The sequence below is a fragment of the Cynocephalus volans genome, chromosome 2 (genome assembly GCF_027409185.1).
Source record: "Cynocephalus volans isolate mCynVol1 chromosome 2, mCynVol1.pri, whole genome shotgun sequence".
Taxonomy (NCBI): Eukaryota; Metazoa; Chordata; class Mammalia; order Dermoptera; family Cynocephalidae; genus Cynocephalus; species Cynocephalus volans.
Window position 1 is genome coordinate 125277402 of NC_084461.1, and position 14501 is coordinate 125291902.

General features: G+C 40.7%; 1 protein-coding gene across 4 annotated transcripts in view; it reads left to right on the top strand.

The window, feature by feature from the left end:
• The window catches only part of LOC134369178 (E3 ubiquitin-protein ligase RNF14), a 33464-nt gene extending 23304 nt beyond the window's left edge, over positions 1 to 10160 (top strand). For all 4 annotated transcript variants that reach the window (XM_063085399.1, XM_063085398.1, XM_063085400.1 and 1 more), the window contains one exon: positions 629 to 10160. In XM_063085399.1, the coding sequence (XP_062941469.1) occupies positions 629 to 686 (58 nt within the window). In that variant the 3' untranslated portion in view covers positions 687 to 10160. The remainder of the gene's footprint in view (positions 1 to 628) is intronic.
• The last annotated feature ends 4341 nt before the right edge of the window (positions 10161 to 14501 follow it).

Sequence of the window (14501 nt, forward strand, 5' to 3'; positions counted from 1 at the left end):
AATGTCCAGTTCTCCAGCAGCTCTCCAATTAAAGCATCAGTTGATGATCTTGTTAATGGGTATCTGTAGAGCATCCCAGTCATTTGTGTTCTCAAACTATCAGAGAAATTGAAGAAATAAGCCCTGCCCGTGAACTTTTGGAAATCTAATGTTGGAAATTGCATGAATTTTAGGTAACATAAGGGAAGGAAGACAAATTGAAGACAAATTGTACAAATGGAGAGTGCAAAGACTGTGGAGATAGACAATGGAGTGATGACTAGCATGTAGAGTTACAGTGTCTTGAAAGAGTTCAGCTTCATCTAGATTGCCTCGCTTCTGAGATCTTGTCTTATTCCACATATTGTATATATTGAGCATCAGTTTTGTGATACCCATCCTCCTTACTGTTTATCTGTGGCCCTAGAGAGTTCGTCTGGATCCTAAAAGGGCTGTTTTTGCAAATTTAAGGCATCTTATTCAGGGTGACCTAAATTTCAGATCTTCTCAATGGAGAGATTAAAGGAAAAGAAAAGATGTATAAGGATGTTATCAGAAGAGTGCAGAAAATATTTTTGAGACAAGGAAAGACAAATTATATTCAGTTTTGACCAAGTGGATAAAAATGTATCTTTTTTTATGCTTCTAGGTTGTTCCCTGCTATGGATGTTAATGGAGATATTTGGGAAGATGAGATTGAAGACTAGTTTCCTCGTTCTACTCAAGATACGGAAACAGAATAGTTTGCCCTAGTCTTTCATCCAGTGCACAAAGCAACCTTGCAGGATATATAGGGTGCCATTCATTCACTCTTTCAGTGTAGAAGATATGGAAGAACAGGTTTATATTTTCATGTAGTACTACTGATTAAGACACATTCATACATTTTTTCACTGTAACATAAAATAAGAAAAATTATAACCAAAGTTTCAGAAAATGAAAACTACAGAATATTAAATATTATAATGTGCCCAAAGCTCTGAATAGTTAAAAATTGAATATTTATTTTCCTTCCCAAGCTGTAGGTAAGGAGGGGTTAAAGAGTTAAAATTATAGATCTTTTTGTCTCTGAGAAACATCCCTTTAAGACATTCTGTTGGTGCCCCCTCAGTACTACTTCTTACCACTGGGGAGGGTAGAAACCTTATTAAAAATGGACTGGGACCTGATCTCCTTTAGTCTATGTTACTCACATTTCTTCCAACTTAAATTTCTGCAAAGTTAATTCTCTCTTTGGGGGAAGCCCTTTACTCTATAACTGACTGCATGCCCCGGTGTCATTTTGATCTACTGCTTTTCAGAATAGAACATTATAATAATTTTAAAAGTATTTTTTAATACCACACACACTGTGGGTACTTGATATTTATTAGTGGGGTATACAGTCCACTGGTTTAGAGCCAAATCTAGGATTTAATGATACTGGCTCAGAAGAATTTCAGCCCTGTTCAACTTTCCCGGTCAGTAGAGCCTGGATTCAAAACGACTTGCCTTTGCTACCTTTTGTTCCATCTTCTCTCCCTTTACCCTCACCCTACTTTCTGTTGGGAAGGACAATTTTAGTATTAATTGCTTTTATTATCCAGCAGTACTTGCTTTTATTTCCTCTCTGAAACAGGAGAAAGTCTAATATATTCCCCAGCTGAACGAACTAAACATTCTTTAATTATCTGCCTTTCGAACATGTTCACACCACTGTACTTCCAGTGCTTTCTGAATTCTTTTTTGAAGGTTTTCTCTAAATAGCTATGAGAATTTGGCTTCTTACCTTCTTTTGCAACAGCAGTGTTTTGGGTGAGCATTTTGGCTTGATACCTAGATTCCTATTTCTGGGTTTTGTTGGATTTTTGAAAAATTGTGTTTGCTTATGGCTTGGTGAGTGGCTTGGTAGCAGAATAAGGTTTTTTGAAAAAGAGACAGCAGAATTCCACTGCAACTTGTGTACATGTTCTTTTTTGCTACCTTGTCATAGAAAGTTGAGGAATCAGTTTTCACTGTTTTAGATGTGTGTGTCCAAAGAGGCAGCAAGGACTGTGTTCTGGATTGTCACTAAGGATGCTTAATCTTAAAAATAAAAACAATTTAAGAAATCACCTTAAAATTATAACAGCGTTGCTGCTATTCTGTCTCCAAGGCAACTGGTCACAATTCAAAAGTCTGTTTGGCATATAACATATTCTTATGTGAGAAGAAAGTCATGGAACAGCACCTTCTCTTAACCTGGGCTAGTGAGCGAGCTTAGGGGTTAGGGCCCAGATTTTGTTTAAACCAAGTAGTTTCAGGGACTTCCATTCTGCACGTTTTATTTAACAGCCAATGTTAAATTGATAATAAGTTGAAGATAAGAAATGGAAATTTAAAAAATTAGTTATAGGGTATATACCTGAGAAGAGTGACTTCTGTGATCAAATAGGAGTTTAATTCAGATTTTTTGAGTAGTAGCCACTCAGAAGCTCTAATTTGGTTCATGAGCTAGTTGACGTTTGCAAGAGATCATTGTATTTTAAATTGTACATTATGTTGATGATGTGGAAGTAGGAAAGAAGCCTTTAAAATATAGTTTTATGAAAGAAATGGGAGGGTTTTTTTCCAATTATAATTTTAAAAGCACAGCACAGGTGTTTAGTCTTAAAGAATTGTTTGTTCACCTGAGTATTTCTTTCTTCCTAAACTACAAACTCTTCTTACCTCAATTTTAATGGAGACTGTAGAGCTGTAAAGTCTTATTTTTGAGGCATGAGTTTTGGGCCAGATATAAGATGGTGTAGTTTTGGTTGAGTATTTTTGTCTCTGAGTGAGATGAAAAATTTGGGTAATTCTCCAAATGCCCTGTGACACAACTGAGTTTGTGGGAAGTGGTTGTTTCAAGAAAGTGTATGATAGAATAAAGTGTTTTGTACCTGACTTAATTTCATGAAGGCCCTTTTTCCAAGTGACTGAGATTTGCTGTAAATTGATATGAACCTCAGTGTTCCTTTTGGTTGGAATTTGGAGAGGTCATGTCTCTTGATTTTATATAAAAGGTTTGGATCTAGAACTGATAAATGACAATAAACTATAATAACTTATTTTTTTTAAGTCAAAATAGAGGCTCTGTGACTTTTTAAGTATATGATTGAAGTAACTTAAGACCCTGCCTTTGTCAATTGAGATACATCTTGTTGCATCCTTTTTTTCAAAGAAACGATTTATTTTAGAATATTTTTAGCTTTACAGAAGAACTGCAAAGATAGTACAGAGAGTTTTCATATAGCCCATACCTAATTTTTGCTATTATTAACATCGTACATTAGTATGGTACATTTGTAACATCAGTAAACCGATACCGATAGATAATTTTTAACTAGAGTCCATACTTTATTCAGATTTCCTGAGTTTTTTTCCTAATGTCCTTTTTCTGTTCCAGGGTCCCATCCGTTTAATGAGATACCACAGTATTGCATTTAGGAATCATGTTTCCTTAGACTGCTCTTGGCTGTCACGGTTGTCCCATCCATTTTTATTACTAGTGTTCTATAAACATCCACTGGATCTTGAAGCACCTGGATTGTTCGGGAGCAGAAAAATTTTTCTTGAAGACTGATTACCTAATCCTAGCAGACTCAGTAAATTAAAGAAATTGTTTTTGATTGAGGTCTTTTTGTAGCTTTAAATCAGGTACTTCTCAGGACACTCCACTGGCTGCGTATGTAATTTTTGGCTGCTTACCTGTTATGGTTATTTTCTTGCTCAGCTTCATGAAAACGCTGGACAAGTTTGCTCATACTCTTCTGTGGGTCAGCTTGACCCATGAGACTGCACTGATGTGAGACGATTAGCCTGCTATCTAAGCAAAGTACTGAAGTGTGTCACATGCACACATCTCTTTCAGTTGGTTAACTGAAAAAAGACTCAGAAGCCATGTTCTCAGAACGATAGCACTGTTAGCCAGATCATTTTTTAGTAGTAGAGGGTTATAGTGTACATTAGAAATCCCTTAATATACTTCCTATTTATTTTTCTGTCCAGAGTAATGAGAGTTAATCAGATAAGGTAATCACCAAGCGATTTATATGGCTGTCTCCTTTGAAAGGGAATTTCAAAATGTTGACTGGTATTTGAATCTCCCACCATTAACTTTGTCATAAGCATCACCAGAAGGTGGCAGCAGTTCCCTGTTATAAAAATACAGTAAGTGGTTAAGAAAGGAATAGTATTTTGTTTTATACCATGGTAGACAGAATGGCATCTAATGAAACCTGCAATGCTGTTATGAAAATTTAAGGCTACTTAAACCATAGTTGACATCGTATGCAATTGTTACACTCTTAGCAAAGTGTCACTCCTAATAGTAGCATTTACTGTCAGCCTCTGAAGTAAGGAAATTAAATTATATATGAAGCTTCTAAGTAGGACCAAGGAATTGGAACACTTTGGTGCCCTCTGATACTAGTAAGAGTAGTCAAATAGTCTGCTCCCTAAACTTTGACTTAATAAAAAAAATCAGCCAACAAGTCAGGCTGAAGGTCTGTTGTCAGAAGCTGGCTACAGGACCTTTAGGGGATGTTCTTAACAAATCTTTATGATAATTATCAACTTTCAGCACCCATGCTTTAGATTTTTTACAGTTACTCATGTCAGCTGAAGATTTACACTACAAGTATTCACATACTTCTCTGAGCCAGAGGATGCTTTGGAGGAAATTGTACGATTGAAAACTTAGTGAGATTCTGATGCCAAAGTTTCTAAGTACAAAGTCTTCACATTTACTTATTTTTATTTATTTATTTTTTAAAAAGATGACCGGTAAGGGAATCTTAACCCTTGACTTGGTGTTGTCAGCACCACGCTCTCCCAAGTGAGCTAACCGGCCATCCCTATATAGGGATCTGAACCTGTGGCCATGGTGTTACTAGAACCACACTCTCCCAAGTGAGCCACGGGCCGGCCCTTGCACATTTACTTCTTTTCCTTGCTTGGATGTCTTTTTTTCTCTTCATTATAAGAACAAACAAACCAAAAAAGAAAAACAACTACAGCTGGCTGTTTAAGTCAGTTGGTTAGAGCTTGGTGTTGATAACACTAAGATCATGGATTTGTATCCCTGCTCTGGCCAGCCACCAAAAAGAAAAACAATCTCAACTTCACTAACACAACGTAAATTCATATACATTTAAAAAGTGATTGTGTGTCTTATGACATTCCACATCTTGTAACCTATTGTATTTCCTAGAATAATTCACTCATTTAACAAATATTTGTTGAGCACCTCACAACGGGCCTCACTATTTTTCTAGGTGCTGAGAATGCAGCAGTGAATAAAACACATAACCTCCCTGCCCTTGTGGAACTTAAAGTCTGGTGCGGGGAGAGAGACAATAAGGAAATTACATGGTTCATCAGAAGACTAGTGCCATGGAGAGAAGTAGGGGAAGGAATAGGGAGTTAAGGGAGGCAGGGCAATGTTGGAAATTTAAATGGTGGGGAAGATTGTGTCAAGATACCACTTGAACAAAGGCTCAGCAGTACAAGAGGGAACCTCATAGATTGGTGGGAGGTGAGAATCCCAGGCAGAGGGACAGCAAGGGAAAAGGCCCTTTTGGACAGGTGCACGTTGCAGGGCTCCAGAAACAGCATGGTTGCCAGTAAGGGCTGAAGCAGACCGAGGAAGGCAGAGTAGTAAGAGCTGGGATGCTGGTGGGCGGTGCTGCGTACCATGTGGGCTTTGTGTGAACTTTGGCTTCTACTCTGAGATGGAGAGCCATTGGAGGCCTTTGAGCAGGAGTGACAAGGTCTGGCTTATATTTTAATGGTAGGGTGAGCAAGGTGGGAACAGACTAGTCAGGAGGCCATTTGCAGTACCTCAGGTGAGAAGTGCAGTGGCTTGTACCAGTGTGCCAGCAGTTGGACTCTTGAGAACAGGTTACATCCTGTCCTTACTTTGAAGGTAAAACTAGTTTACTGATGTACTGGATGTACAGTGTGAGAAAGTGAGGCATCAGGGTTGACTTCTAGGTAGGTTTGAGCAGTTGACATGGAGAAACCTGCAGGTTTGAGGGTGAAGATCAGGAATTCAGTTATGAATAGATACGTTTGAGATGCCCGATAGTTATCCCAGTGGAGATGTTAGATAGGCCCTTGGGTATTCTAGTCTGGAGTTCAAGGGAATGACCCAGGCAAGAGATGTAAATATGGGAGTCAATGTACAGATGATGTTTAAAGCCATGAGTGGATGTGGTTACCAAGAGAATGAGTTGTATGTAGAGAAAGGTCCAAGGACTAACTCTCGGGTCACTCCGGATGCTGAGAGGCCAAGCAGATGAGGAGAACCAGCAAAGGAGATGGAGTGTACGGTAACGTAAGAAAACCAGCAGAGCGTGATGTCCTGGAAGCCAAGTCAAGTTTGAAGGACGGAGTAATCAACTGTCAGATGCTGCCAATAGGTCAAGTAGTACGAGCTGTAACACTCGACTGAAGCGGTCGGTATCGAGGTCACTGGGACTGAAGTGGTCAATATCGAGGTAACTGGGGAATTGGGAAGTGCTGTTTCAGGCCCAGGGAGGTAAAAGTCTGGAGTGTGTTTGAGAAAGAATGGGGTGTCCTCATAACAATAAAGTTGAACAAAGTGAAATCAGCAACTTTCCTCGGATACGTTAGAGAATTGAGGTCACAGGGTAAACCTCCACCATAAAAACTATAGAGACAGGAAAATACAGATCAACCTAAACAAGCTGGTGGAGGCAGTAATTGGGATGTAAATGAATTGCTGGCAAATCAGTGTGCACTACCTTGACAGTTATAAACTGGCAGCTGGTCTAAGTACTCTTTCCCCCCACCCTCCTACTTTTGTGGGTTTTATATAAAGGAGACCATCTACCTTCTCACTGTGAAGATGATCGAAAAATCCCTTGTACTTTGGGCAGCAGGAGGGGAAAAGGAACCATTTTGAAATACATCCAGGGTGAAAGTAGCCCCAGAGCTTTCTGCTCTGCATGGCAGAGGCCTGCCCTTAGGGAAACTACTTTGCTGGAGCTTTCTCTGACCTAGGATAAGGGCAATTGAATGGCTCAAGACCCTCTAGCCTTCCTGTCTCACGTAAGAGAAGAAAAAACAAAGGCTAAGAAAGTTTTCTGAGGGTCCCAGCCCAGGGACTCTAGGCCACTTAACAATAACAACAAAAGACAACAGAGATTTAATCATAAGATTGTAGAATGCTGCTTCTCCCCAATGATATATCATCAGTTGGGCCCCAGGATAGTAACAGTGGATTACAACCGAGAGAGCTTCGAGACAGATTCTATTGTAAGGAAGCCTTTCTAGGAAAACCCAAAGTAAGAGAAGAGACAAAAACAAAGTCACTGAGGGAAACTGAAGCCTCTGACACCTACAGCTGCAGCCAACATCGAACACAGCCTTACCGTTAGCCAGATAAACAGAGGACTTCACACTAAAGTGCTATTCACCTGGGTTCCGATTACCCAATACGTCATGTCTGGCTTTCATTAAGAAGGTGCAAGGCATGCTAACTGGGAAGAAAGTGAAGCGACAATGCGAGCATCAGAACCAGACTCAGATGTGGTGGAGATTTTGGAGTGCTCAGACTGAAAGTTTAAAATTACTGGGATTAATGTGCTGAGGTCTGCAATGGAAAAAGTGAACAACATGCAGGAATAGTCAGGTAATGTAAGCAAGAGATGCAAACTCCAGGAATCCAAAGTAAAGGCTAGAAAGAAAATATTGTAATGGGAATGAATGCTTTTGACGGGCTCATCAGTAGACTGAACAGAGCCGGGAAAGAATCAGAGAGCTTGACGTATGTCAATAGAAGCTTCCCAAAGTGAAATTTAAAGACTCGAAAAAGGAATGCAAGAAACCCCAAAACATATTATCCAAGAACTCTGGGACGATTATAAGAGGTGTAACTGTGGAACAGAAATATAGTAATCCCCCTTATCCACGGTTCCACTTTCCACCAGTTTGTTACCTAGGGTTGACCATGGTCCCAAATAGGTAAATACAGTAAAATAAGATATCTTGAAAGAGAGAGAGACCAAATTCACAGAACTTTTATTACAGCATATTAAAATCCTTCTCGTTTACTATTAGTTAATTTCTTACTGTGCCTAATTTATAAATTAAGCTTTATCATAGGTATGTTTGTATAGGGGAAAACATATTGTGTACAGGGTTAGGTACTATCCTTGATTTCAGACACCCACTGTGTGTCTTAGACTTTATCCATGTGAATAGGGGCCTACTGCAGCAGAATAAAGAGTGGAAAGGGAGAGATTAGAGTCAGAGTACAGGTAACTCCAGAAATTTCCCTATGAAGGGATCAGAAGAATGAGGCTCTAACTGGGCAAATGGGCAAATACAAGTTTTGTTTTTAAGTCTTGTTTTGCATGCTGATGGGAGTGGTCCAGAAGAGGAGGACAAATTGAGACTACAGGTGAGAGAGGGGAGCCTTGCCGAAGCGATGTTCTCATGGAGGCGAGAGAGGATGGGATCTAGCACACAAGGAGAGGGCTTGGCCAAGAGCAGGTAACAGGACGAGGGCAGAGTGTGAGAGCAGGGCTGGCACGTGCATGTGTGTGATGGCGGGACATTATGGACTTTCCTCTGCTTGCTTCTATTTTCAAGGTTACCAAGTGAGAGAAGAGCTGGGGTTGAGAGGTTAGAGGCTTGAGACAGGAGTTCGTCTTCAAGGAGATGAAATGGACTAGATGTGATTATTAATATAGGATGATTGCCAGCTGCTGTTGAGGGCTCCCTTGAGGTCCCAATCACCATGTTCTGTTTTGCTTGCCCGTTATTAAACTGTCACAGTATGTCCTATTGGAAACTTATGCATGCTTCACTAGCATCTCATCCTAGTAAGGATTTTGGTTCCCAGGTCTGCAAAATCAAATTTGCAAATTTGGACCTCTTCAGTCTTACAGTTCAACAAATGACAGTACCTACTAGGTATCAAGCACTATTTGCGGGCCAGATAGAGCAGCATTTCACAGTCTGTCTCCTTGGAGCTTACATTTAGTGGGAAACAAAGTGTGTCAGGTGGTAAATGGTTCTGAGAAAACAGAGCTGGGCAAGAAGGATAGGGAATCAGGAATCACTCCTTTATACTGGAGCATCAGGGAAGATGCCTCTGACACATGCTGTTTGAGCAGAGTCCTGAAGGAAGGACACAAAGAATTGTGGGCCAGGCCCTGTGTCCTTTGCTTTATAAACGGACATACTTAAAGGAAGGAAAGTGACATTTATGTCAGCACACTGCCACTTTTCACTAAATGTAATAAATCTTTAAACACATTCTATCCAGTCTTCCTGAAATACAACTCTGTGTACAGATAATATTACCCTTTCCCTTTTTGAGTACCAGACTTGCTGTTTTACAAATTCAACTTGCTCCGATCTGTTGTATTTATGATTTCTTTTTTTGATCAAATTGTCATAACCTGGCCAGTGGGAAGCCCATTTAACTCACTTCCTCAGACAGTTTTGAAAATACTCTTCTTTTGTGGCAATAAGATATTCCTGGCCCACTGCGATCCCTGCCACAAAAATATAAATAGCTCTTCTCCAAAGAGCCCTGAGTAGTATTAGAGGCCCAAGCTGGCCCAGAGATGTTCCTCTCACTTGATCCACATAACCACTGGTTGTAGTAGGATGACAATGTAGGAAAGACAGAGCAGATGTTTTCTAGGTCCCAGGTTCATACATATGTCTCCAGCTTAACTGTCATCAGTAAATCTCTTTCAGTTCATTCTAATATAGTTAATTTTTTCCTGTAACATACCTACTTAAAATGTAAACCCTTCTTGACTAGATGAACAGAATGACATGCTGTCACAACACAGTACTATTTAGCGATAAGGAAAGACTACTGCTACGTGTTATATGGATGAACCTCAAAAACGTTGTTGCTTAGTGAAAGAAGCCAGACACAAAAGATATCGTGTCATATGAGTCCATTTATATGAAATGTTCAGAAAAATTACATCTGTAGACACAAAGCAGATCGGTGGTCACCTGGGGCTGGGATAGGAGCAGGGAGCTTTCTGGAATGTTAGAAATGCACTGTGATGAGGAATTGCACACTCCTTAAACTTAATAAACACCATTGGACTTAGGTTTACAGTACAGAAGAATTTTAAGAGAACACAAATTGTATCTCAAAATTGCTAAAAAAAGTTTTCAACACTGGAACATGTAAAAAAATTGTTAAAGAATTAAATCTTTCCTCCAGTTTCTTCTTGTACTCTTTAATTGCCTGTATTGACCCAATATATTCTATTACATTGACTTACAAACTAAATGTATTTTTCCACACTTTGCAGTTTTTATATACCTCATCACACACCTGCCTCATTTTTACACCTGTATCCTTTTTGGATCTCAAGTATAGAACATGACAATTATTGCTCATCTGTTTATTCCTACTCTATTTCACATAGGTGCTTCATTTTCATAAAGTCTTTTGATTACTTTTCTCCCTGATGATTGAATCAGAGGTCAAGAGATGGTTGCTATGGTTGTGACCTTCCTGCAAGCTCTTCTGAGGACTGAGAGTGAAGCTTTGCTCATCAGCTATTTCCAAAATTATATAAATGTCAGCCCAGACAACCTTCTGAACTTTTGTGGTGGAAATGCACAAATGACACATTTTCTTTGAAAATATTGGATTTAATAGAAAACATCACCTTGTAAACAGGTCCATCGATCCATCAGCATCAAACACAATGACAGCACAATCACGTATAAAAGTTAAGGATGAAACTCTGGTACCAAACACAGCAGCTCAAGAGAGGCCTGAGCCAGGCTCTAAAAGTCCTTTCCCAGAAACAGAGGCGGCATTGCCTTCAAACAGGCACAAAAACAGGGAGGAGGCTGTAGCGGTGGCGGTGTCCACAGCACAAAGGCTTGAGAGAGTAAGCAGAGGGCAGAGCAGCAGACCTTCTTGGGAACAAGGAGTGAAGGGTAAATGGCAAAAGGGTTGTGTTTCCTGATGTTCTGAGAACATCAGACCACACCACGGGGACCTGGTAGGGTTAGAAGAGCAGGGTAGTTTTAGTGAGGAAACTACTAGAAGCATCTGGCATGTTGGCTTGGCACTCAATTCGTAGGGAAGCAGGAGAGCATGGCACTTTGCTGTTGAGACTAAACTCCTATTCGAGCTGCTTGCCCAGCCTGTCACCTTAGCTGAATACAAGAAGGATATTGTGGCAGTGCCTGTTTCCCAGTGGACCTCCTACTAACCGATGAGTCTGTGCAAGAGAGGAGCCATAGTGACACCTTTGACAAAACACGGGGTTCTGGTGGGAAAAGGGTTTCTGCCTTCCTCCTGTGGGTGCTGGAGGATCCCTGGGGGAGAGAAGTATGAGGTGGCTGGGCCGCTTGAGGCTCTGGGTTTATCAGCAAAAGCCACCTTTTTAGGCCCATCCACGCAGATCCTCCACCTAGGAGACCTCCCAGTTCATAAGAAGGCCACTGTGAGAGCAGGAAAACAAAGGGGAAAGGAAGTAAGGGAGAGTTTTCTTCCCATGGCACCTGTTATGAGCAGAGCGACTGCTTCCTTGTCTTTATTTTAGATATTGAGAGACTTTCTTATTCTGTAATCTCAAATAAGGGGCAGACCTGCTCAAGAGGGACTCTCAAGACTCTCCAAGGAGGTTGTGTCTGATATGCACGGGCCCTTAATTCCCTCCCACATGAGAATCAGTGCATGTAAAGACAGAAATTCCCGACGGGAGTGTGTTGTCCATGTGGCAGTGGCCAAGACAGAACAAAAAGTTAAAAGCCCCTAATCTGGATGTGGTAGGTGTCAAAATGATGGAGTACATTTTTCAGAGATTCTTTTCCGATTAAGTTACATACAAGTCATTCTTATACCTAAACTCCATCATTAGGCTGCTAGCCTCACAGCCCAGAACAATCAAATTCACCTGCTTATCTGGAGTAACCACATACTGGATTCAAGAAATACAATTCTGTTCTCCCAAAGATAATTTCCAGAAGGCCCGCTGTCCCTACAAGGTACTTAATACTCGGTCCCAGCACAGCTAATCACTGTATGGTTTCTTAGAAGACTGGCTTTTCTCAATTTCTTTCTCTTTGATACTGTACAAAGGGTCCACCAACTTGTTATGAAGAAGCATTAAATCTAAAAAAATTCAAAACATAAAGTAGTTAATGCAGGTGGAGGCAAGAGTTCCACGCTTATCAACGATGCCATGCAGGAGCACTCCAATTGTGTCCTAAGAGTGACACATCTGTTTTCTGCGTGATCTCCAAAGGATACACACCCTTAGAGTAGAAAAAGAATTTATTATTCCCAGGGAATGCTAGAGTTCATGCGCTTTTATAAATTCAGTCACTATGGGAGTTGGCGAGTTAAAGGTTTATCTTTTCAGCCAAGAACAAATTAATCATTTACCTCCTTAGTAAAAGGGGATTTACTGAGTTTACTTAAAGCAGTTTGTGTCCTTTTACAGTAAAGGAAATAAAGATCCTTGTGATAGCCTGTATCACATTGTACGTAGTTACCAGGCAACACACTGTGTGTTCACTGTTCCCATGTGCTTCATCACACAAATAACCTGACGTAGGCGGCATCATTAGCTCCACGTTATATGAGGAAATGGGACTCCAGGGGTCAAGTGACTCGCCCAAGGTTGTTTATGATCCCAAAGTCCATGCTCTTGACTATCACATGACAGTGCCCCCAGGCATCCTTATTATAACTATGAAGGTACCCTGTGAATACATGTGCGGTATAAAGGCCCACACCTCTTATCCCAACTGCTGGGTGAGTTTTCCCAAGAACAATCTGTGAGAGAGGGGTCTCAATCTGCACCACCTACAAGGGGGCTTTCGAAGCAAAGGTGGGAGTTATCTAGGGGTGGAGTGGCTAAGGTTGAATTCTAGAAAGGTCACCACTAAATCTCTTCATGAGGTTCAAAGCATTAAACTTACTAATGTGGCTTAGGCAAAACAAAGGCACAGACTACACTTAACAGTTAAAATATCAAGAATGTAAGTGCCAGACAGTGATCTTAAAGAACTCAGCTCTGTAGATTTCCTTTCATTTTCATTGACGTGTACCATGGAGATGTGAACAGGATTTACTGTTACTTTCTTTAAAAGATGAGAACAAGGGTGGCCTGTTTACTTGCTTTTGAGAGCATGGTGCTGACACCACCAAGGTCAAGGGTTCACATCTGCGTACTGGCCAGCTACAAAAAGAAAACAAAGCAAAAAAAATGTAAAAAATAATAAATAATACAAACACAGAGGAATAGAGAGAACGTGATTATTTGTTCATGACCCCCTCAGCAACCGAGAACCCATTTTAGAAATGAGAACTTCTTGATTTCCAGTCCCGGCTCTTTCTCAGATCAAGATACCCTCACATGATAAAGATGGCCCTCAATCCCTAGTGTATATATGTGCAAGGTCAAAACCACCAGAGTAACCTCCCTCAGTACTGATTCAAGGTTACCCAACAGAAATATGGATGCTTTCCTTTACATACAGAAGTTCACTTTAAACAGGGAGCTTCACTGATTTGTTTATTTATTTATCTATCTATTAATTTATTTATTTAAAGATGATCAGTAAGGGGATCTTAACCCTTGGCTTGGTGTTATCAGCACCACGCTCAGCCAGTGAGCAAACCAGCCATCCCTACATAGGATCCAAACCCATGGCCTTGGTGTTATTAACACTGCACTCTCCCGAGTGAGCCCCGGGCTGGCCCTGTGATTTAAATGCTAGTTTATAGACTTGGGCAAGAAATTGTAAGGTAAAATGTCTGTAGCCGCTTTCTACTGAACATACCCTCAGAAAGGAAGAGAAAATGCTTCTAAAGTTCTAATGAAAGACAAGAAGGAAATCGGAACCATAAAAAATTCAAATGCAAATGATACCAAATTTTCTAGGGGAAAAACTAAATTCAGTTTGAGACACTTATACTTTAATCATATGTGCATTAATAGCCACATGCATTAATCTCCAAGCATAGGGCTATAATCACAAGCATCCCTGGGTCACTAGAGGAGCATCCCTTCAAACAGTAACCTCCACTAAGTACAGGGAACTAGAGAATCCCTGTTAGCACCTGGGCAGGTACAAATTCGTATTCCACCATTAGTGATGCTGGGCTCCTCTCTGCCCTTGAGTAGCACAAGAGGGACATGTAAGTAGAGGCCACAGAGCACGCAGCCCTGGGCACTCAGTCAAAGGCACAGAAAGATTATTTAAAGGATTCACCTCACACTGGGAACAATGGGTACCTCCAAAGAGGAAGGAGGGACAGTGACAGGGTCAGCTGGGATTTTAGCCTAATTTATAATACCTTCATCTTTAATAAGAATGAATTCTCGGTGGTACCTGTATAGTTAAAATTAACAACAAAAAGACAAGTCCACCCCCCACCCCCCACAACAGCTGGTGGACCCCTTATGCCCTTACCTCTCTAGCATCCATGACAAGGCCCACGCCCACCATTAGGGCCGTTTTGGGCAACTTGGTGAGATATCCATCAA